Source organism: Mizuhopecten yessoensis, unplaced genomic scaffold (genome assembly GCF_002113885.1).
Source record: "Mizuhopecten yessoensis strain PY_sf001 unplaced genomic scaffold, ASM211388v2 scaffold1485, whole genome shotgun sequence".
NCBI lineage: Eukaryota > Metazoa > Mollusca > Bivalvia > Pectinida > Pectinidae > Mizuhopecten > Mizuhopecten yessoensis.
In genome coordinates this window covers 149,652-168,294 of record NW_018404070.1, presented here as the reverse complement: position 1 = coordinate 168,294, position 18,643 = coordinate 149,652, and the positions used below count along the sequence as shown (strand labels likewise).

The following is an 18,643-nucleotide window of genomic DNA, read 5'->3' as shown; positions in this document are numbered from 1 at the left end:
GTATAACCTTCCTTTAAGGAATGATGGAAACCACATCTTAAGGAATGATGGAAACAACATCTTAAGGAATGATGGTAACCAACTTTAAGGAATGATGGTATAACCTTCCTTTAAGGAATTATGGAAACCACATTTAAAGGAATGATGGTAACCACCTTTACGGAATAATGGTTACCACCTTTAAGGAATGATGGTAACCACATCTTAAGGAATGATGGTAACCACCTTTAAGGAATGATGGTTACAACCTTTAAGGAATGATGGTAACCACATTTTAAGAAATGACGGGAACCACATTTGAAGCCAACTAAACAATGTTATGATGGTAGGATCTGATCAGACTGTCAATGGATCAATGTTAGAATGCTGTACAAAACTGAAAGACTTCCTGCATTTTCTTTCTAAACAGAAGCAATCACAAAAGAGTTACCTTAGCGACGTTGACAAACTTGACGATGACGTCTGCTCGCTGTTGAGGCGTTGTCTTGCTAAGGACCATACACTGGATCCACTGCGACAGACCGTTGAACAGGGCAATGGATCGCTCCAGTTTGGGGTTGTCTTTCAGGGAGGCCGTCACTGCATAGTTTTTAAAGTCGGTAAACTGGAAAAGTTTCCACAAAGTTTCAACAAATCACCACATTTGACAAAGGAAACAATTTTCCCACAAAAGCTTGACTTAATCATAAATCACATTTTAAGGAATGATGGAAACCACATTTTAAGAAATGCCACAATATTATTTTGGTCTTGGTACTAATCATTATAGTAAAATCTGTCTAATCTAATACTTAAGTATTCTGTCCTGTTTGATCAAATATAAAGCTGTAATCCTATCTTCAATAAGATTCATCAGTTTGGAAATATGTAAAATCAAAGTTTTACTTTTTACACAAACAATGTACATATTAAGCGCGTCGCAACGTTTCAAGACCGACTGGTCCCGTTGATAGCTTGACAAAGGGACCAGTTGGTCTTGATACGTTGCTACACATTTACTACGTACATTGTTTGTGTAAAAAGTAAACCTTTGATATCAAGCTGTATAATCCTATTTCTTATAACAAGAATTACGCGTAATTATATTTGTCGCCTGTCCCGCTTTGTCAATATAATAAGCATTTGACATAGGACATAAGGAAACCGACCTAAACGCAAAATCATAACATTGCTTTTTTTTAAAGTCCAGAAATTTCAGGTTTTTATCCGAAAAAGTGCAAAAATCCATGAAATATTTTTAGAGTGGTAGGCTCTACTACCCATGATACATGTATGATTGAGGTTTGGTTGGTGTATAGCTCTTATATTTTGTCAGAAAGAGCCTAATATGCAAGAGCTAAACGCAAAACCTTAACTTGGAGTTTTTTTCTATGTCCAGAAATTTGAGGTTTTTACCAAAAAATTGCAGAAATCAATGAAATGTGTTTAATGCAGTAGGCTCCACTACCCATGCTTCATCTATGATCGAGGTTTTGTTGGTGTAGCCTTGTCAGAAACAGAGCTAAACGCAAAACCTTAACATTGTTGACACCGCCGTCGGAAAAGCAACGCCTATGTGTCTTTCCGACATCTGTCGTAGGCGACACAAAACCACTAAATAAGACCAGTGTATTTCAATATTTGGCCTTTTCTTACCAATATGTTGTGACCTACAGGGTCTCAGATTAGACAGGTTAATTTAACCAATTTTTTGTCTACCATAAGGGGTCAGATTTAATAGGTTAATCCGATCAATATGTTGTGTGTTAGGAGGCACGGAAGTCTAGTGGTAGGACACCGGGCCAAAGGGTTGCTGGTTAGAGTCACAGAATGGCACTGTGTTGTATCTTTGAGCAAGATACTTTACTCAGCTTGTTCCAGTCTACTCAGCTGTAAATGAGTATGTGGTTGGGCAGAGCTAGAATTGTTGAATTCATGCTAGCTGTGAGCGCCGAAATGGCAGCACCGGCTGTATGCTCCTGTGGGAGTCGAGAAAGATGTTGGCTGGTTGCAAAGGCCATATAACCACACATAATAATTTGTGAACCGCTTTGAGACGACCTACAAACTAGGTTGTGATAAAGCGGTATATAAGAATCTCAAACTATTATTATTATTATTGTGTCTCACAGGGTGTCAGATTAGACAGGTTAATCTGACCAACATGTGTCCCACAGGGTGTCAGATTAGATAGGTTAACCTGACCAATGGTTTGTCTCACAGGGTCCCAGATAAGACAGGTAGTCTGACCATTTTGTTGTGTCCCACAGGGTGTCAGATTAGACAGGTTTCACTGTACAACAGAACTCATTGCTACTGACCTAAATATTAAGTCATATTTATTATTTTCATTACAAATCATTAACGCTCAAGTAATGGTAATATTTTCCTTGAACCATCAAGTTTCAAGTTTCAGAACTTGACTATTTCGTCCCTTTACAATGTTTCCATCCATGCCTGGATTCAATGGGAACTTTCTAAAAAGAAACCCTATGTTATTGATACAAGTGGCTATCCTTGTAAACAACCACACAAATTATAAATAGTATATGTCACCTGATGAAATTAATGAAGCAGAGAAAAAAAATTCTTACTATTCACTCACAAATGTATCAATATATTTTTACAATTTATCTGATCGTACCAGGTAACAGTCATAAACAGAGACCTTATACATTCAAAACACCAATTTATGAAAACAATTTACTTCATGTATCACATTATTTTACAACCACATCGTTAACAGTCGAACACTGATACATTTTGACCAAGACAAAAGACTGGATTATTTTGTAAACACACAGATATTGATCGTTTAATGGGTAAAGGTGGGTGAAGGTGAGGCTATCGGTATTGTACGACATGGGACAAACAAATGTGTACACATAACTCCACACATTAACATCATTTGTACAATCAATTTCCACATTCCAGCTTTTCAACATGATTTTAATGACGCACAAAGCACTAAAATGAATCATTTTCCAAAGTGCACATAAAAGCAGACCAGATACTGTTGTTAGTGGCTATAATGACAATAAGACAATTAACAAAAACATGACGTCAGCCGAGCAACGTTTTAAAACTATGTCTACAGATCTTGGTAAATATGGCTGTAAACCTACTGCCATGTTACTGACACAACAACATGTTATTCAATCATTACATTTTCTATTTTATAGCTGATTATAACATGACAGTACACTCAAGTAAGGTTCCTACTATTAATGAGCCATTCAGCTGAGATGGGTTCAGTATAATCGGATACAAGAGGCCCATGGGCCTTAACGGTCACCTGATATATTTATACAGAGAGTTGAATTTGTTTTTAACATGAACAGAAATATTATTCAAAGTGACAAAAAACAACAAGAGGCCCAATTGGCCTGCATCGCTCACCTGTTATTAATCTTCAAAAGAACCAATTAAAAGATTTAAACATATGACGCCTCTGACCTTGATTGTTGAACAAGGACATTAGGTTGAAAGTGGATCAAGGTCATTCATTTGAACTAACATGGTAGTCCTTCATCCGAGCATGCTACAGGCCCAATTTCAGTACCCTGGCCCTTTTGCTTATTGAAAAGAAGTCGCTTGAAAATTTTACGACATTTGACCCTGTGACCTTGAAAGTTGGTCAAGTTCATTCAGTTGAACAAACTTGAAAGTCCTTCATCCCAGCATGCTACAGGCCCAATATCAGTACCCTGGGCCTTTTGGTTATTGAGAAGAAGTTGTTTGAAGATTTTAAGACATCTGACCCCAGTGACCTTGAAAGTGGGTCAAGGTCATTCATTTGAACAAACTTGGTAGCCCTTCATCCCAGCATGCTACAGGCCCAATATCAGTACCCTGGGCCTTTTGGTTATTGAGAAGAAGTTGTTTGAAGATTTTAAGACATTTGACCCCTGTGACCTTGAAAGTGGGTCAATGTCATTCATTTAAACAAACTTGGTAGCCCTTCATCCCAGCATGCTACAGGCCCAATATCAGTACCCTGGGCCTTTTGGTTATTGAGAAGAAGTCGTTTGAAGATTTTAAGACATTTGACCCCTTTGACCTTTGAAAGTTGGTCAAGGTCATTCATTTGAACTAACTTGGTAATCCTTCATCCCAGCATGCTACAGGCCCAATTTCAGTACCCTGGCCCTTTTGCTTATTGAAAAGAAGTCGCTTGAAGATTTTACGACATTTGACCCCTGTGACCTTGAAAGTTGGTCAAGGTCATTCAGTTGAACAAACTTGATAGTCCTTCATCCCAGCATGCTACAGGCCCAATATCAGTACCCTGGGCCTTTTGGTTATTGAGAAGAAGTTGTTTGAAGATTTTAACATATTTGACCCCTGTGACCTTGAAAGTGGGTCAAGGTCATTTATTTGAATAAACTTGGTAGCCCTTGATCCCAGCATGCTACTGGCCAAATATCATCTTCCTAGGCCTTTTGGTTATTGAGAAGAAGTTGTTTAAAGCAAAAAGTTGACGCCGGACAGAGGGACTGACTCCTTTGGGCCCCACCCTACAGCCCTTGGAGGTAGGGCTGGCTCAAAATTTTCACAGCATCAAACTGTCAACTCAGGGTTATAATTCCAATCAAGTTATTAACATGTAATATTCAAAGTATCATTTGCCATTATAAACCATAATAAATTTAATAAACCTTAAGACCCTTCCATCTATGAGGAGTGTTTGATTCTACCAAATCTGGGTCTTTGAGAAGAAGATTTTTGAAATTTCCGTCAATACAACCCTTTTTGGCCCCACCCATCAGTCCCTGGGGGTCAGTCAGGGCTGATATGTGCATACTATCAAACTGCTACCTAATACTGATAATGCTAACCCAAATTGAATTACTTCCAATGGAAATAAAACAAATGTTGGTCCAAAATGTGATTTCCCTATATAAACTATAGTAAAGTTGGTATACCCCCTCCCCAGGGGGAAACGTGAGACCCCAAGGTCAAGCAATTCACAATTTTGGAAAAGCACCTAAAGACCCTTCCATCTATGAAGAGTATTTGATTCTACCATATCTGGGTCTTGAGAAGAAGATTTCTGAAATTTCAGTCAATTCAACCCTTTTTGGCCCCACCCATCAGCCCCTGGGGGTCAGTCAGGGCTGATATGTGCATACTATCAAACTGCTACCTAATACTGATAATGCTAACCCAAATTGAATTACTTCCAATGGAAATAAAACAAATGTTGGTCCAAAATGTGATTTCCCTATATAAACTATAGTAAAGTTTACCACCTCCCTGGGGGGAAACGTGAGACCCCAGGGTCAACTGGGGGCTGGGGACCATATCCTCCCCTAATTTTGTTGACCTTGGTAGGTTTCTGCAAAATTTCATTGAAAGTGGTTCAGGGGTTTTGGAGAAGGCGAAAATGTAAATTGTTTACGGACGCATGACGGCAGCCGGCCGCCGCCGGACAAAAGGCGATCGCAATAGGTCACCTGAGACTTTGTCTCAGGTGACCTAATAAAGCCAGTATTGTTGATAGATGTATAACATGACAATGGGTTCAGTATAACCCAAATATAAAACCTACCTCGTTTACCACTAACATACCTTTAATCAAAGGTCTTCCTTTTGTTTTTTTAATAACTCAATGTCACCCTCCATTATCACCAAACCCCTTTATAATGCCAAACATTTTCTGAGGACAAATGGTGGCAGTATAACAATGTTTTAGCATATTTAAGCTGTAGTCTTTGATCCAGCAAAAGGCTTTCTAGAAGGTCAGATGTTGATCCATCAAAACTTTAACTCATCTGGTGGAAGGCCTTGTAATACAGGTAGGTGAGGTGTTGATTCATTGTACTAAAACCTACACGCATCTGGCAGCTGGCCTTTTACTTCAGAAAGCTTAATTATTGATCCTTGATAAAAAAAACTTACAAAGATCCTGGGTTTTTAAGAAGGAAAGATGTTGATCCAAGAATACTAAAACTTACATTGATTCAACAAAAAGCTGTGTAGGAAGGTTAGATGTTGATCCAACAATATTAAAACTTACGTTGATCCGGCGGAAGGCCTTGTACTCTAGGTAGGTGAGGTGTTCGGCCAGTTCCATGGGTTCCAGGTGGTTGAACACCAGGGATACCTTCCGGTTGTGCCGCATTGACGGATTACGAACAGACATGTTCCTCATCCAATCATATGAAGGTCTGTAAAATTTATCCAAAAAAGAATTTGTGAGTTATCGGTTGTATCACTTGTAAACAGTTTTTATCATCAATACAGGAAAAATCTTCAAGAATATTGGGAAATTTTCTTGAATCAAAGTAGCCCAATTTGAAAGGTAATCAAGGTTGAGGCAATGCTTGAAATATTAAGGTTATTTAATTGTTACTTACAATCTTGACAAATATTGTTACTTACACTTTGGACAGGTCAATAAGCTGTTTTAAGGTGAGATTTCCCTCACACTGGACAAGATTGGCAAACCTTTTCACAACCGTGGATAGTCTATGGTCGAGGTCAAAGTGTACAGGAAAATTACTGATCCAGAATCTGCAAAATCGGAAATTTAAAAAAAAGGTCAAACACAGGTCAAATAAAGGTCGCTATTTACATGTAAAGACAAAATTATACCACTGCAAAGGTCAATCACAGACCATGGTCATGTTTTACAGTGATAATTAATGATCAAGAATCTACGAAACAGGAAGATTAAGCTAAGGTCAAATATAGGTCAATACAAGATTACAACTCAAAAAGTAATGATACCATGACCTCAGGTCAAAGGTCAAGTGCTGGTCAACTAAAGGTCACAACTTAAAATGTAATAATACAGACTTCTGGACCAAAATCAATCACAAGGACATGGTCAAATTAATCTGGACAAATACTGCAGACATGCAAACACAGCCAAGCATAGTTTATCTCGAGATCACCAATACAATGTCAAGGTAAAGTGACTTCTGCAGGGTCAAGGTCAAAATCAGGAGGCAAAACCCTATATGACCAATCTTTTCATAAAGTTTGTCAGTATCTGATAACATTTGTGACTGACTTATAGACAGTTAGATGACCGGACAAGCTAAAACCACACATTCACCAGACAAGCTAAAACAACACATTCAGATGACCAGACAAGCTAAAACCACACATTCAGATGACCGGATAAGCTAAAACCACACATTCACCAGACAAGCTAAAACCACACATTCAGATGACCAGACAAGCTAACACCACACATTCAGATGACCAGACAAGCTAACACCACACATTCAGATGACCAGACAAGCTTAAACCACACATTCAGATGACCAGACAAGCTAAAAACAAGATAGCTGATGTTTAATATTCTGTATGAAGCCAAAAGCTGCGGAAAGTTCAACATTATAGATAAGATGTGAAAGTTTGTAAGACTTTCTTGCCTTAGGGAATAACATTGCAAGTTAATTGACCAGAGATTTTGATTGTAGAGTCAATGAAACTGACCTAGGCCTATGCAATCTAAAATCTAATCCATCTTAAATGTAAAATAATTTTATCAAAATAAACAGACCAAGAATTAAGTGAAAATTAAAGCATTTTCACAAGAAGCAATTCCACAAATTAAACTTTTAAATGTTAACAGGTGTACCTATAAATAGACCAGAACATGCACATACAGGCCATGCATGCCTGCCAGGATGTGACTATAGTCTGCACCAGACAGTGTATAGTTTGTTTATAAAACACTTTCAACAACAACAGGAAGAGACAATGTGTTTGGAGGGTTTCCTTGTATAACAGATCGCCAGTGACCATAGTAACCTGCTGTTTTCCCATTTCCCACAGCTGTATTGATTATATGGCTGGTATATATAGCTACACCACAGTCTATATATAATCTCTAACCCTTCATCTTATAAGGAGCCAAATCCTTAAACCTACACAATCATTCTTCTTATTACTAAATATAGGTACTGAATCCCAACTTAATCTTGAAGCCTTCCTCTGATGTATAGTCGGAACCTTAAACCAAAACAATAATTTTCCAAATATCTTATTGCATACCTAGAATGTGGAAGACAGACAAACAGACATTGTGTTACATTTCTGATGCAGGGTTCTAATAAGGAGCTGAAACTCTATATAATACATTGTATTTAAATTTCTCTTAAAACAGGAGGAATTAACTACTCCACAAGACAATCATAATGAACTAGTCCATAAGACGATCACAATAAACTAGTCCACAAGACAATCAAAATGAACTAGTCCACAAGACAATCATAATGAACTAGTCCACAAGACGATCACAATGAACTAGTCCACAAGACAATCACAATGAACTAGTCCAAAAGACCAGCATAATGAACTAGTCCACAAGACAATCATAATACACTAGTCCACAAGACCATCACAATGAACTAGTCCACAAGACCATCACAATGAACTAGTCCACAAGACAATCACAATGAACTAGTCCACAAGATCATCACAATGAACTAGTCCACAAGACCAGCATAATGAACTAGTCCACAAGACCATCATAATACACTAGTCCACAAGACCATCATAATGAACTAGTCCACAAGACGATCACAATGAACTAGTCCACAAGACAATCACAATGAACTAGTCCACAAGATGATCACAATGAACTAGTCCACAAGACAATCATAATGAATTAGTCCACAAGACAATCACAATGAACTAGTCCACAAGACCATCATAATGAACTAGTCCACAAGACAATCACAATGAACTAGTCCACAAGACCATTACAATGAACTAGGCCACAAGACAATCACAATGAACTAGTCCACAAGATGATCACAATGAACTAGTCCACAAGATGATCATAATGAACTAGTCCACAAGACCATCACAATGAACTAGTCCACAAGATGATCACAATGAACTAGTCCACAAGATGATCACAATGAACTAGTCCACGAGATGATCATAATGAACTAAGTCCACAAGACGATTACGTCACATGACACCTATTTATAGCACCACACATGCAAGCCGTTTAATTAATTTCAATAATGGCATTATCTTCTGCGACGTCGCCAAAGTGTAAAATCTATAACAGCTCCTGCGTCAATGTCACACAATCCCATCAATTCAGGTAAAAATTTCATAAATCTCACATTTTAACGAGGCATTAGAATTGTTCTATTTCTGTTGAAGCATGCCCCTGGATACAGAGGTGTTGACGTCACAATATTGTCTCCACAACCTGATTTGTATTGCTGAACTTTGATAAACCCAGTTCACTCGGGAAATGACAACAGATGGCAGAGGGTCAATAGATTGCTCTATGTTTCTAATGGCCAAGAACAAAGGGAGACGACTAAAGCGAGGCGTTTACTGGACACTGTCTAAATCAATGGATGGGTCAGTCAGCTTCTAAATGAGCAATCCGAGCCTTGTTTTCAAAGTATAGTGAACTTGTGTTAGTAGACATCTAAGGTAAAAGTCTGGTCCCTGATTCCAATGTACAAACACATTGTAACAGCTAACTGGTAAATGACAAGCTGGCCCCTATTTTAAGTATAATGAAAGATATAGTAAACAAATTTTTTCCCTTTTTGTGTTTGCACTCAATAAAATATTCCAAAATTTGCGCATTTCAAAATTAACATAATACTCTTAATTATCTGCCAAATTGTGAATCAAATATCGAAATTTGAGATCAATGTTGGAAAAATGAATATGACCATATCTAAAATTATTAGTAGTGCCACAAATATGCATTAATCTAAAATCAAAATACTAATCTCATTCAAACACCAACACACAAGCATCAAACCAGTGTAGGAATATTTTGTCAACAAATCAAATGATTATATTATATAACTGCTAAACTATTAACAGCCTGCAGTGTGAGTATATGTTATAACAGACATGTTACTTAAACTTGTCAAATATGAAATCACAGACAAATACAATGCAAATGACATAAATGATTCATGTCAAAATTACATTGAAACACAATCAATTAAAAAGGTGCAAAAAACTGATTATTTTTTTGAAAATTACAACATAGGTTAAATTCTGAAACTTGTTTTTTTTCATCTTTGCCTATATATGTGTTGTTAATACCGCATACGTTTACGTTTAACAAGTGAAAAAAGTTGCAGAAATTAAAACAATAATACATGATATATATAAATAAGTTATATCCTTTTGTATCGACCTAGCACACATGTCAACTCACTACAGTGGGAACAAAGGTTCAATATCGGCTATTTGTTAAATAAACAAGATTTTATTAAGTCTTCAATAATCAGCAGAAAGTTTAATTTCCATACTGAATGCTTACACAATACTTAGAGCAACAATTCAAATTTACATTTCACATGTATAAATTTACATTCAACAGATGTAAGTGAATATCAAAATATTATCACCCCTGGCAATAAAATTACTTACCTGACTGCATAGCAAATTTTGGCTTTGTAAATCTGGATTTGACAATCTATGCTGGAAGGGCGGTGATTACAGCCTGGCTTCATACACGCCACAGTATCGCTACAGCTCTGATAGCTGAGGCAGGGAGTCAAGGATATCCGTTAGGGGAGAAACTCAAGTTCCCGATACACCACTCTAACATACCAGCCAATATAATTGACCGACTTAGTTTTTGTAATGATACAGGACAGTCAGTTAAGATCAGTATGTGCAATGTCATGACCAAAGTTAATAGCTTGTGTCAAAGTTAACAGGAGTTTCTGGTTAGATCCATCATGTTGATCAATGAAGTCTTTAGCCTGGGTTTTCTAACAGACTTGCTTAAATCTACACTGTAGAAATGTTACAAACGTCATCCTGACCAGAGCTGTAAGATATTAGTGCCATATCATTGGTGACTAGATAGGAGACATTACGGCAGTGGGTTCATGTAGTACAGGACAAACATTGTGTTTCTTGTCAAGTTTTGATGATGCTTGTGTCCAATCAATTTCTGTTGTATTTTGAACGTTGAGTTCTCACTTTCTTCTCGTGTGATCATACTTGCTTAAATAGTATTTTGTTTCTATGTCACTTTAACAGCTCTTTGTGTCCAAACAAACAGCTCCGTGTGTCTTAGTTTACAGTTGTGTGTCTAAATTAATAGTTCTGCGTGTGTAAACAGCTCCGTGTGTCTTAGTTTACAGTTGTGTGTCTAAATTAATAGTTCTGCGTGTGTAACAGCTATGTGTGTCCTTCTTAACAGTTCTGTGTCTTAATTATCAGTTCTTTATGTCTTAACAGTTCTGTGTGTCTTAATTATCAGTTCTTTATGTCTTAACAGTTCTGTGTGTCTTAATTATCAGTTCTGTGTGTCTTGATTATCAGTTCTTTATGTCTTAATTAACAGTTCTGTGTGTCTTAATTATCAGTTCTTTATGTCTTAATTAGCACTTCGTTGACATTTTCCATTTGTGTAAGTTGACAGTTCTATGTATCTGGGTGAACAGTGCTATACACACCTCCCCAATCCTCTCCTACCATCTCTCTATTTCTACTGACAAGTAAATACTGTTGTTTACAGCCAGATTACCGCCTATACCTCTGTTGTAACTTTGTTTTAAAATCTAAAACACATAGTCATCAGGATATATGTAGCTTTGTCATCTAAGTTAAAACTGCAATATCACTGTACGTTACATCATAACATGTGTATCAGTACAAAATGTTCATCAATTATACAAACAACCACAACGAAATTAAAAGTTAAAAATGTCTTTGAAAGTCTACGGAATGTTTTAATATAAGAAAAATCATAATTTGTCACCAAAACAACAAGAGGCCCATGGGCCTTAACGGTCACCTGATATATTTATACAGAGAGTTGATTTTGTTTTTATCATGAACAGAAATATTATTCAAAGTGACAAAAAAAAATTAAAACCACCTTATTGAATATCTAGCATACAGATTTAAGACTGAAAAGTATTTGAAACTAGCACCTCTGATTCTAAACAAGGAAAATGAAGAAATTTTAGCACACTGACTCCTTTGGGCCCCACCCTACAGCCCTTGGGGGTAGGGCTGGCTCAAAATGTTCACAGTATCAAACTGTCAACTCAAGGTTATAATTCCAACCAAGTAATTAACATGTAATATTCAAAGTATCATTTGCCACTATAAACCATAATAAATTTTGCTGATATGTGCATACTATCAAACTGCAACCTAATACTGATAATGCCAACCTAAATTGAATTAATTCCAATGGAAATTAAACAAATGTTGGTCCAAAATGTGATTTCCCTATATAAACTATAGTAAAGTTTACCCCCTCCCCAGGGGTAAACGTGAGACCCCAGGGTCATAAAATTCACAATTTTGGTAAAGCACATTAAGACCCTTCCATCTATGAAGAGTATTTGATTCTACCATATCTTGGTCTTGAGAAGAAGATTTTTGAAATTTCAGTCAATTCAACCCTTTTTGGCCCCACCCATCAGCCCCTGGGGGTCAGTCAGGGCTCATAGGTGCATACTATCAAACTGCTACCTAATACTGATAATGCTAACCCAAATTGAATTACTTCCAATGGAAATTAAACAAATGTTGGTCCAAAATGTGATTTCCCTATATAAACTATCGTTAAGTTTACCCCCTCACCAGGGTTAAATGTGAGACCCCAGGGTCAAGAAATTCACAATGTTGGTAAAGCACCTTAAGACCCTTCCATCTATGAAGAGTATTTGATTCTACCATATCTTGGTCTTGAGAAGAACATTTTTGAAATTTTAGTCAATTTGACCCTTTTTGGCCCCGCCCCTCAGGCCCCTTGGGGCTTGGGACTAAACCGGCCCCTATTTTTGTTGACCTTTGTCCATGGAAGGTTCCTGCAAAATTTCATTGAAATTGGTTCAGGGGTTTTGGAGAAGATGTCGAAAATGTAAATTGTTAATGGACGGCATGACGGACGACGGACGACAACAGACAAAAGGCGATCGCAATAAACCTTCTGACATTTTATCGGCTTATTTTTGTATCGGTCTGTCATCGATTAACTTTCGATCCATGTGCAACATGTGTGTGAAAGTGACGATTTGTTTCTAAAATATCAGTTTGAAGAGCGACCCTGGCGCGGGTCGTGTATTTCCCGCATATTATAGAGTTCTGACGTTAATCGATGACAGACTGATATAAAAATAAGTCGATAAAACGTCAGAAGAATTCGGACTAATTTAACGTGTGAGCTTGTTGTGCCTGGTAATAACTCCTGATTATGGAGACAGTAAATGATGCAGTATTGATGTCAAGTTATGGCCTCTGCATACATATCAGATTCACCTGAATAAAGGGATATCTTATGGAAAATGTTACTCTTTATATTGTAATGAAACCAGAATATCCAAACAAAATCGTAACATTTTTGCCAGTCATGATATATTAAACCAGTAAAAGTCCACTGATTACAAAAACAGAATTCAGCACCCATCATTATCATCTCCTGCCAGCCAAACGCATCCACAAAAAATCACTGTGGATAGCACTCCAACCCAAAATAACGGCTTAGATAAATCTCTGTAACTCCATTTTCTATTCTATTTCTGTAACTCCATTTTCTATTCTATTTCTGTAACTTCATTTCCTATTCTATTTCTGTAACTACATTTTCTATTCTATTTCTGTAACTACATTTTCTATTCTATTTCTGTAACTCCATTTCCTCAAGTTATCCCTGAGACAAATACATTTTAAAGTCCAACACCTGAAGTCTAGAACGGTACTACTGTACCACTACCCTAGTGTTACAGCACATTTATCCAATTAATATCTATCTTATAAGTAACAAAGGTTACAATGACGAAATCCTTTACAAGCTATATGTTTGACATTGCGCAATGTGTGCGTGTATAAGGAGGCTGAACACTGGTGATAAATAAGTTGAAGTGGTGCACACTTGTACGATGGACATTGAGTCACGTAAATAGCTCTCACAACAGTCACTCGCTCGCCAGGAAATGCACTTGTGTTGGTGGCCAACTTCTGGTCAAGTTTCACCAACCGCAGCATCCTATTAGATTGGTGAAAATTATGCATCCACTCATTGAAAGTGACCAGTTTTCATAACTTAAATTCATGCAGCGTCCACTTAAATTGGTTGACAGTTTAACAGTTAGTCCAGCCCCAGTCAGCCATGATTAGATTAAGATCAGAATGCATTTTATACTCCAGTATCCTACTATAGTTTGAATCACGGTGTCAGAAGCTACTTGACCATACAAGGTATACCTGTGTATTAAAAAAATTGCATAAAGTCGAAAATAACATTTTTTATGGTGAGGAAGGGGAAGATGAAAATCTTGAAACTGTCAGACAATTTGGAAGATTTGTCATCAGAAAGCATGTTAATAAGCGAGCTCTGTAATATAAATTGAGTGAAAAGCTTGGGAAGGTTGAGAGCAATTGACAGAAGCTGATGTATATAAGGATACAGATCCACGTAAGCCTCAGCCATCTCATCGGATGTCATAAACCATTTGTGCATGAGGAACAGGACGCTCGGGAATTCATTGTCTTCCACCAGGCGTCCATCCTTCCCTGAAAATTCACAAAAAAAACCATTATATTTTTTTGGCAGTGTTGTACAAATGTTTATGCAACTTCATTATTCTGGACTCAAATATAGCAGGTAATTCTGAATCTTTACACTTTTGGACAAAAATGATTAATTGTTCAGTTTGACAATTTCTTTTAATTAGTCCTGATTTGATGAAGAAAAGTTTACCAAAGCTGTTCAGTAGTTTGTTTATTAGTGTAGGAAGAGGAAAAACAAGCAGAATTTTAACTATCACTGTAAAATATCTAATCTATTGAGAGATTCTAATAATGTTATGTCGGTCAACACATTAAGTGTTTCATCACAGACAGCATGATATTTTGGCTACAGACCAAATATCATGGTCATTTATTTCTAAAAAAACCTTCTGGCCAAACCAAATATAGACCTAGAGTGTATAATAGGTAATGTATGTATCAGACTTGTCCATATATATATGATGAGGTACTGGTCAGTCCCATCTCCTGTTATATACATATATTACAATGTCCAGTGGTGACAATTTTGTTCTGTAAACTCATGATCAGGTGTATACTTAGCTCACAGAACAATTCCCTCAATTTCATAAATCAAAAAATCCCTTACAATAAAGAGGTCTTAACACCTGGTAACAATAATACAAAACTAAATCATTCCCGTCTGTTGATTCATGAACTTGATAAGTTAAGTTACATAATTGAAGCCCACTTAGCTGTCAGCAAACCTTGACTTGCGGCCAGTCGGCCAGCTATATCACTTACCAGACACATTTTATATTTCTCATATTTTTATGACAATATGGTTATTTTAACTACAATAAAAAATCTCCACCGAAACCACAATCATGTACAATGCCTGGTCCCTAGCAATATTACATACACATATAGAATAGACTTCACTATAGTGTTGACAGTGTAAAACAGGCAGGTGACCAAGTACAGTAGCTCAGACCAAGTACAGTAGCTCAGACCAAGTACAGTCACTCTGACTAAGTACAGTAGCTCAGACCATGTACAGTCACTCAGACCAAGTACAGTAGCTCAGACCAAGTACAGTAGCTCAGACCAAGTACAGTCACTCAGACCAAGTACAGTCACTCAGACCAAGTACAGTAGCTCAGACCAAGTACAGTCACTCAGATCAAGTACAGTCACTCAGACCAAGTACAGTTGCTCAGACCAAGTACAGTCACTCAGACCAAGTACAGTCACTCAGACCAAGTACAGTAGCTCAGACCAAGTACAGTAGCTCAGACCAAGTACAGTAGTTCAGACCAAGTACAGTAGTTCAGACCAAGAACAGTAGCTCAGACCAAGTACAGTCACTAAGACCAAGTACAGTCACTCAGACCAAGTACAGTAGCTCAGACCAAGTACGGTATCTCAGACCAAGTACAGTAGCTCAGACCAAGAACAGTCACTCAGGCAAAGTACAGTCACTCAGACCAAGTAGAGTAGAGTATCTATCTAAAGTTTGTAAGTCTCTAGTTTGAGTCTTGCCAAGTTGCATTTCCTTTCATTTGAAGAGTTGCATCCTGGTAGCTCAGTTAAGCAGAGCGTCCACTTACAGTTTGGAGGTACTGGGATCAAATCCCGGTCTGGCCCTGTTCAATAATTTCTTCTGTTACATAGTGTGTTCTAAAAGTCAGTCAACCAAGACCATTATAACCACAAAAATTCATAACCATAACCTCAAAATGATTGATGAAATATGTCAAAAATTTGATCAGCAGTGTTGAATAACATAAATATTCACTTGATGTGGAAAACAAGAAACTTGACATGTATGTAGCGAGAGTCAGATTAACCTATACTAGTCACAGCCTTAACAATGACCTCATAAAATGGTCAAGATTTGATGAAATAGGACAAGAATTTAAATGTGAGTGTTTGATCTGAATTATAAACAACTACAAAAATATGTAATAGATGTGGTTATGGAGCAGGCTGTGATACACAGTAGTTCCCGTTCCCGGATAGTTACTAGTACGTGAGGCCCCGTTGTGTATCTGACCAATCATAGGCGTGGGAACCGAGTTTTAGTGGAATAGGAGGATATGCACTCAGTAAGTCTACTTAAACAGTGTTTATACACAAATCTCACAGATTGTAGGATCATTTAAACGCTGAATCTGATCTAATCTACATAATTATGTTACACAATAAGAAAATAAAACGCTGGATATGGCACAATAATTAATTGTTTTCTTTGTTTTCACATTTTTTTGTCTCACAATTAATTTTACATCTTCCCTCTATTAAGCTATTAACTGTGCATAAATTTCGAGACTTGACAAATTTCTCTGAAAGTTATCAAAACAACCTGTTTTCCATCTGTAGCCTCAGAAATGCAAATGTGTCACAACACAGGTACAGAATAAAGGTCAAGGTTATTCAATGTCAGCCAAGGTCAGACATCAATCAGTCTCGAGACTTAAACATGTAACAACGGATTGTGTTATCTTTTGTACACAACAATTATTTTTACAAAATTTTAAATAATCATGACACAATTTATTGCACTTTTGTCATAAACCTTACATAAACTGATATTTTAAAAATTTAACCAAGAAATTTAAACAGGGCCGGAATTCCTGGTAAATAATAACGTATGAAGAAAGGGATACTGTTCGAAACATTAATTTTGTTTGTATCATGAAATTGTATTGTAACATTTATCTGTTACATGCAATGACTTTGAGTAAGAGTGAAGGCCACCCAACATAAGCCTGGTGACTGGCTAGATTGTTGGATGTAAAGGGGTAACTAAATGTATGGAGTACTGTGACTGAGGAAGGATAGATGGATGGAGATGTAGAACAAGAAACCTAACAGCATGAAGTACATGTATGATGGGCTTTACTTCAGCTCCCTTAAACAGGAATACATATTCTGATCCCTGGGTCCTTGTAAGTTGATCAATGTCACTCGTATAAACAAGCTTAACTTTATGGTTAATTGGTTTTTTCTATGAAACTTTTCTGAAGCTTACTGCTGGTAAACCCTTTGCTGGATTTGTATTAGTTAGTTACATGCTATTCTACTGGTGAGGTTCAAGGTATAATTAAAAGGGAGTACCAAAATCATACAATGATGACATCATTTATTCCTATAATGAAGACTTTCAATTTGCATTTGAATTAGATTGATATGTTATATTAAATACATGTACACATATTAGGGTCATCATTTCCCTATGATGGCAATCCCTTACCAAAGCTCTCGACACATAGGTGGACGAGTCGTTCGGGCGTGGCAGCCCGGACAGTGACCCCGGGGATCAGGGGTTTATCCTCCTCCATCAGGTCTAGGTGCGTCTGAGACTGGACTTGTGCATGTGTGTAGTCTTCCGCAGGCATGGGTTGTGTCTGACCGGTACAATCAGGGGGCACACATTCTGAAAGCACAATAGTCAGTTAGTTAGGTTTTAATTTTATTCACACAGAAATGTATAATTATATTTCATCTTACTTAGATAACACAAGTAATTAACATGGCTCCTATATAAAGTGAACTTCAAAAACAGTTATTTGACCTTTAACCACAAAATCTACCACAACTTGTGACCTGTAACCGTAGGATTAGTGTTGTAGAAGTGATTTTAGATGCTATTGTCTGGCGGTTATACTCTTATAGGGTGCACAAAGACACACTGACAGAGAACTATAGCGCCACTGCATCCCCTACCCCCCCACCCCACCCAACAGGTACTATAGCCAAACAACCAGCTGCTACCATCATCATACACCTTAAAACTGTGTCAAAATTGTTAGCATTTTCTGTTCGTTTAACATCCCTGTAAACATGTCAAAACCATAAACATTTGTGTACAATGTTTTGCTTTATTCCCTGAGCCATAGAGATGTACATCCCAGAAGTGTTGTTTCCCAGAAGTGTTGTTTCCCAGAAGTGTTGTTTCTAGAATGACCATTTAATGTCAGCAGATCTCTAAGCATTGGAGCTATTTTGATTCTAGAGAGTAGCATGACCCCTTCATGAAAGTGTCAGGAACTCCTGGCATTAGCAAGCATGTACCTAAGGACACCCAGGATACTATTGCCAGTATATTAAAATGGCAGTTTTATTTCTGCATCACTCTATATGGGTCAGTCTATAAATAATAGCCTGGGACATGTTTAGCTAATCAATCGCTGGTCACACTTGTGCTATTTCT

The 18,643-nt window shown here is 37.3% G+C and overlaps 1 protein-coding gene across 4 annotated transcripts in view; it reads right to left on the bottom strand.

Annotated features, from left to right (window-relative positions):
* LOC110463115 (ras guanyl-releasing protein 3-like) overlaps positions 1 to 18,643 on the bottom strand; it is a 130,223-nt gene that overhangs the window by 34,730 nt on the left and 76,850 nt on the right. For all 4 annotated transcript variants that reach the window (XM_021517482.1, XM_021517489.1, XM_021517498.1 and 1 more), the window contains 6 exons: positions 17,684 to 17,866; positions 14,367 to 14,472; positions 10,360 to 10,473; positions 6,364 to 6,495; positions 5,999 to 6,149; positions 431 to 604 (listed from right to left, as the gene is read on the bottom strand). In XM_021517482.1, coding sequence (XP_021373157.1) covers positions 431 to 604; positions 5,999 to 6,149; positions 6,364 to 6,495; positions 10,360 to 10,473; positions 14,367 to 14,472; positions 17,684 to 17,866 — 860 coding nt within the window. The remainder of the gene's footprint in view (positions 1 to 430; positions 605 to 5,998; positions 6,150 to 6,363; positions 6,496 to 10,359; positions 10,474 to 14,366; positions 14,473 to 17,683; positions 17,867 to 18,643) is intronic.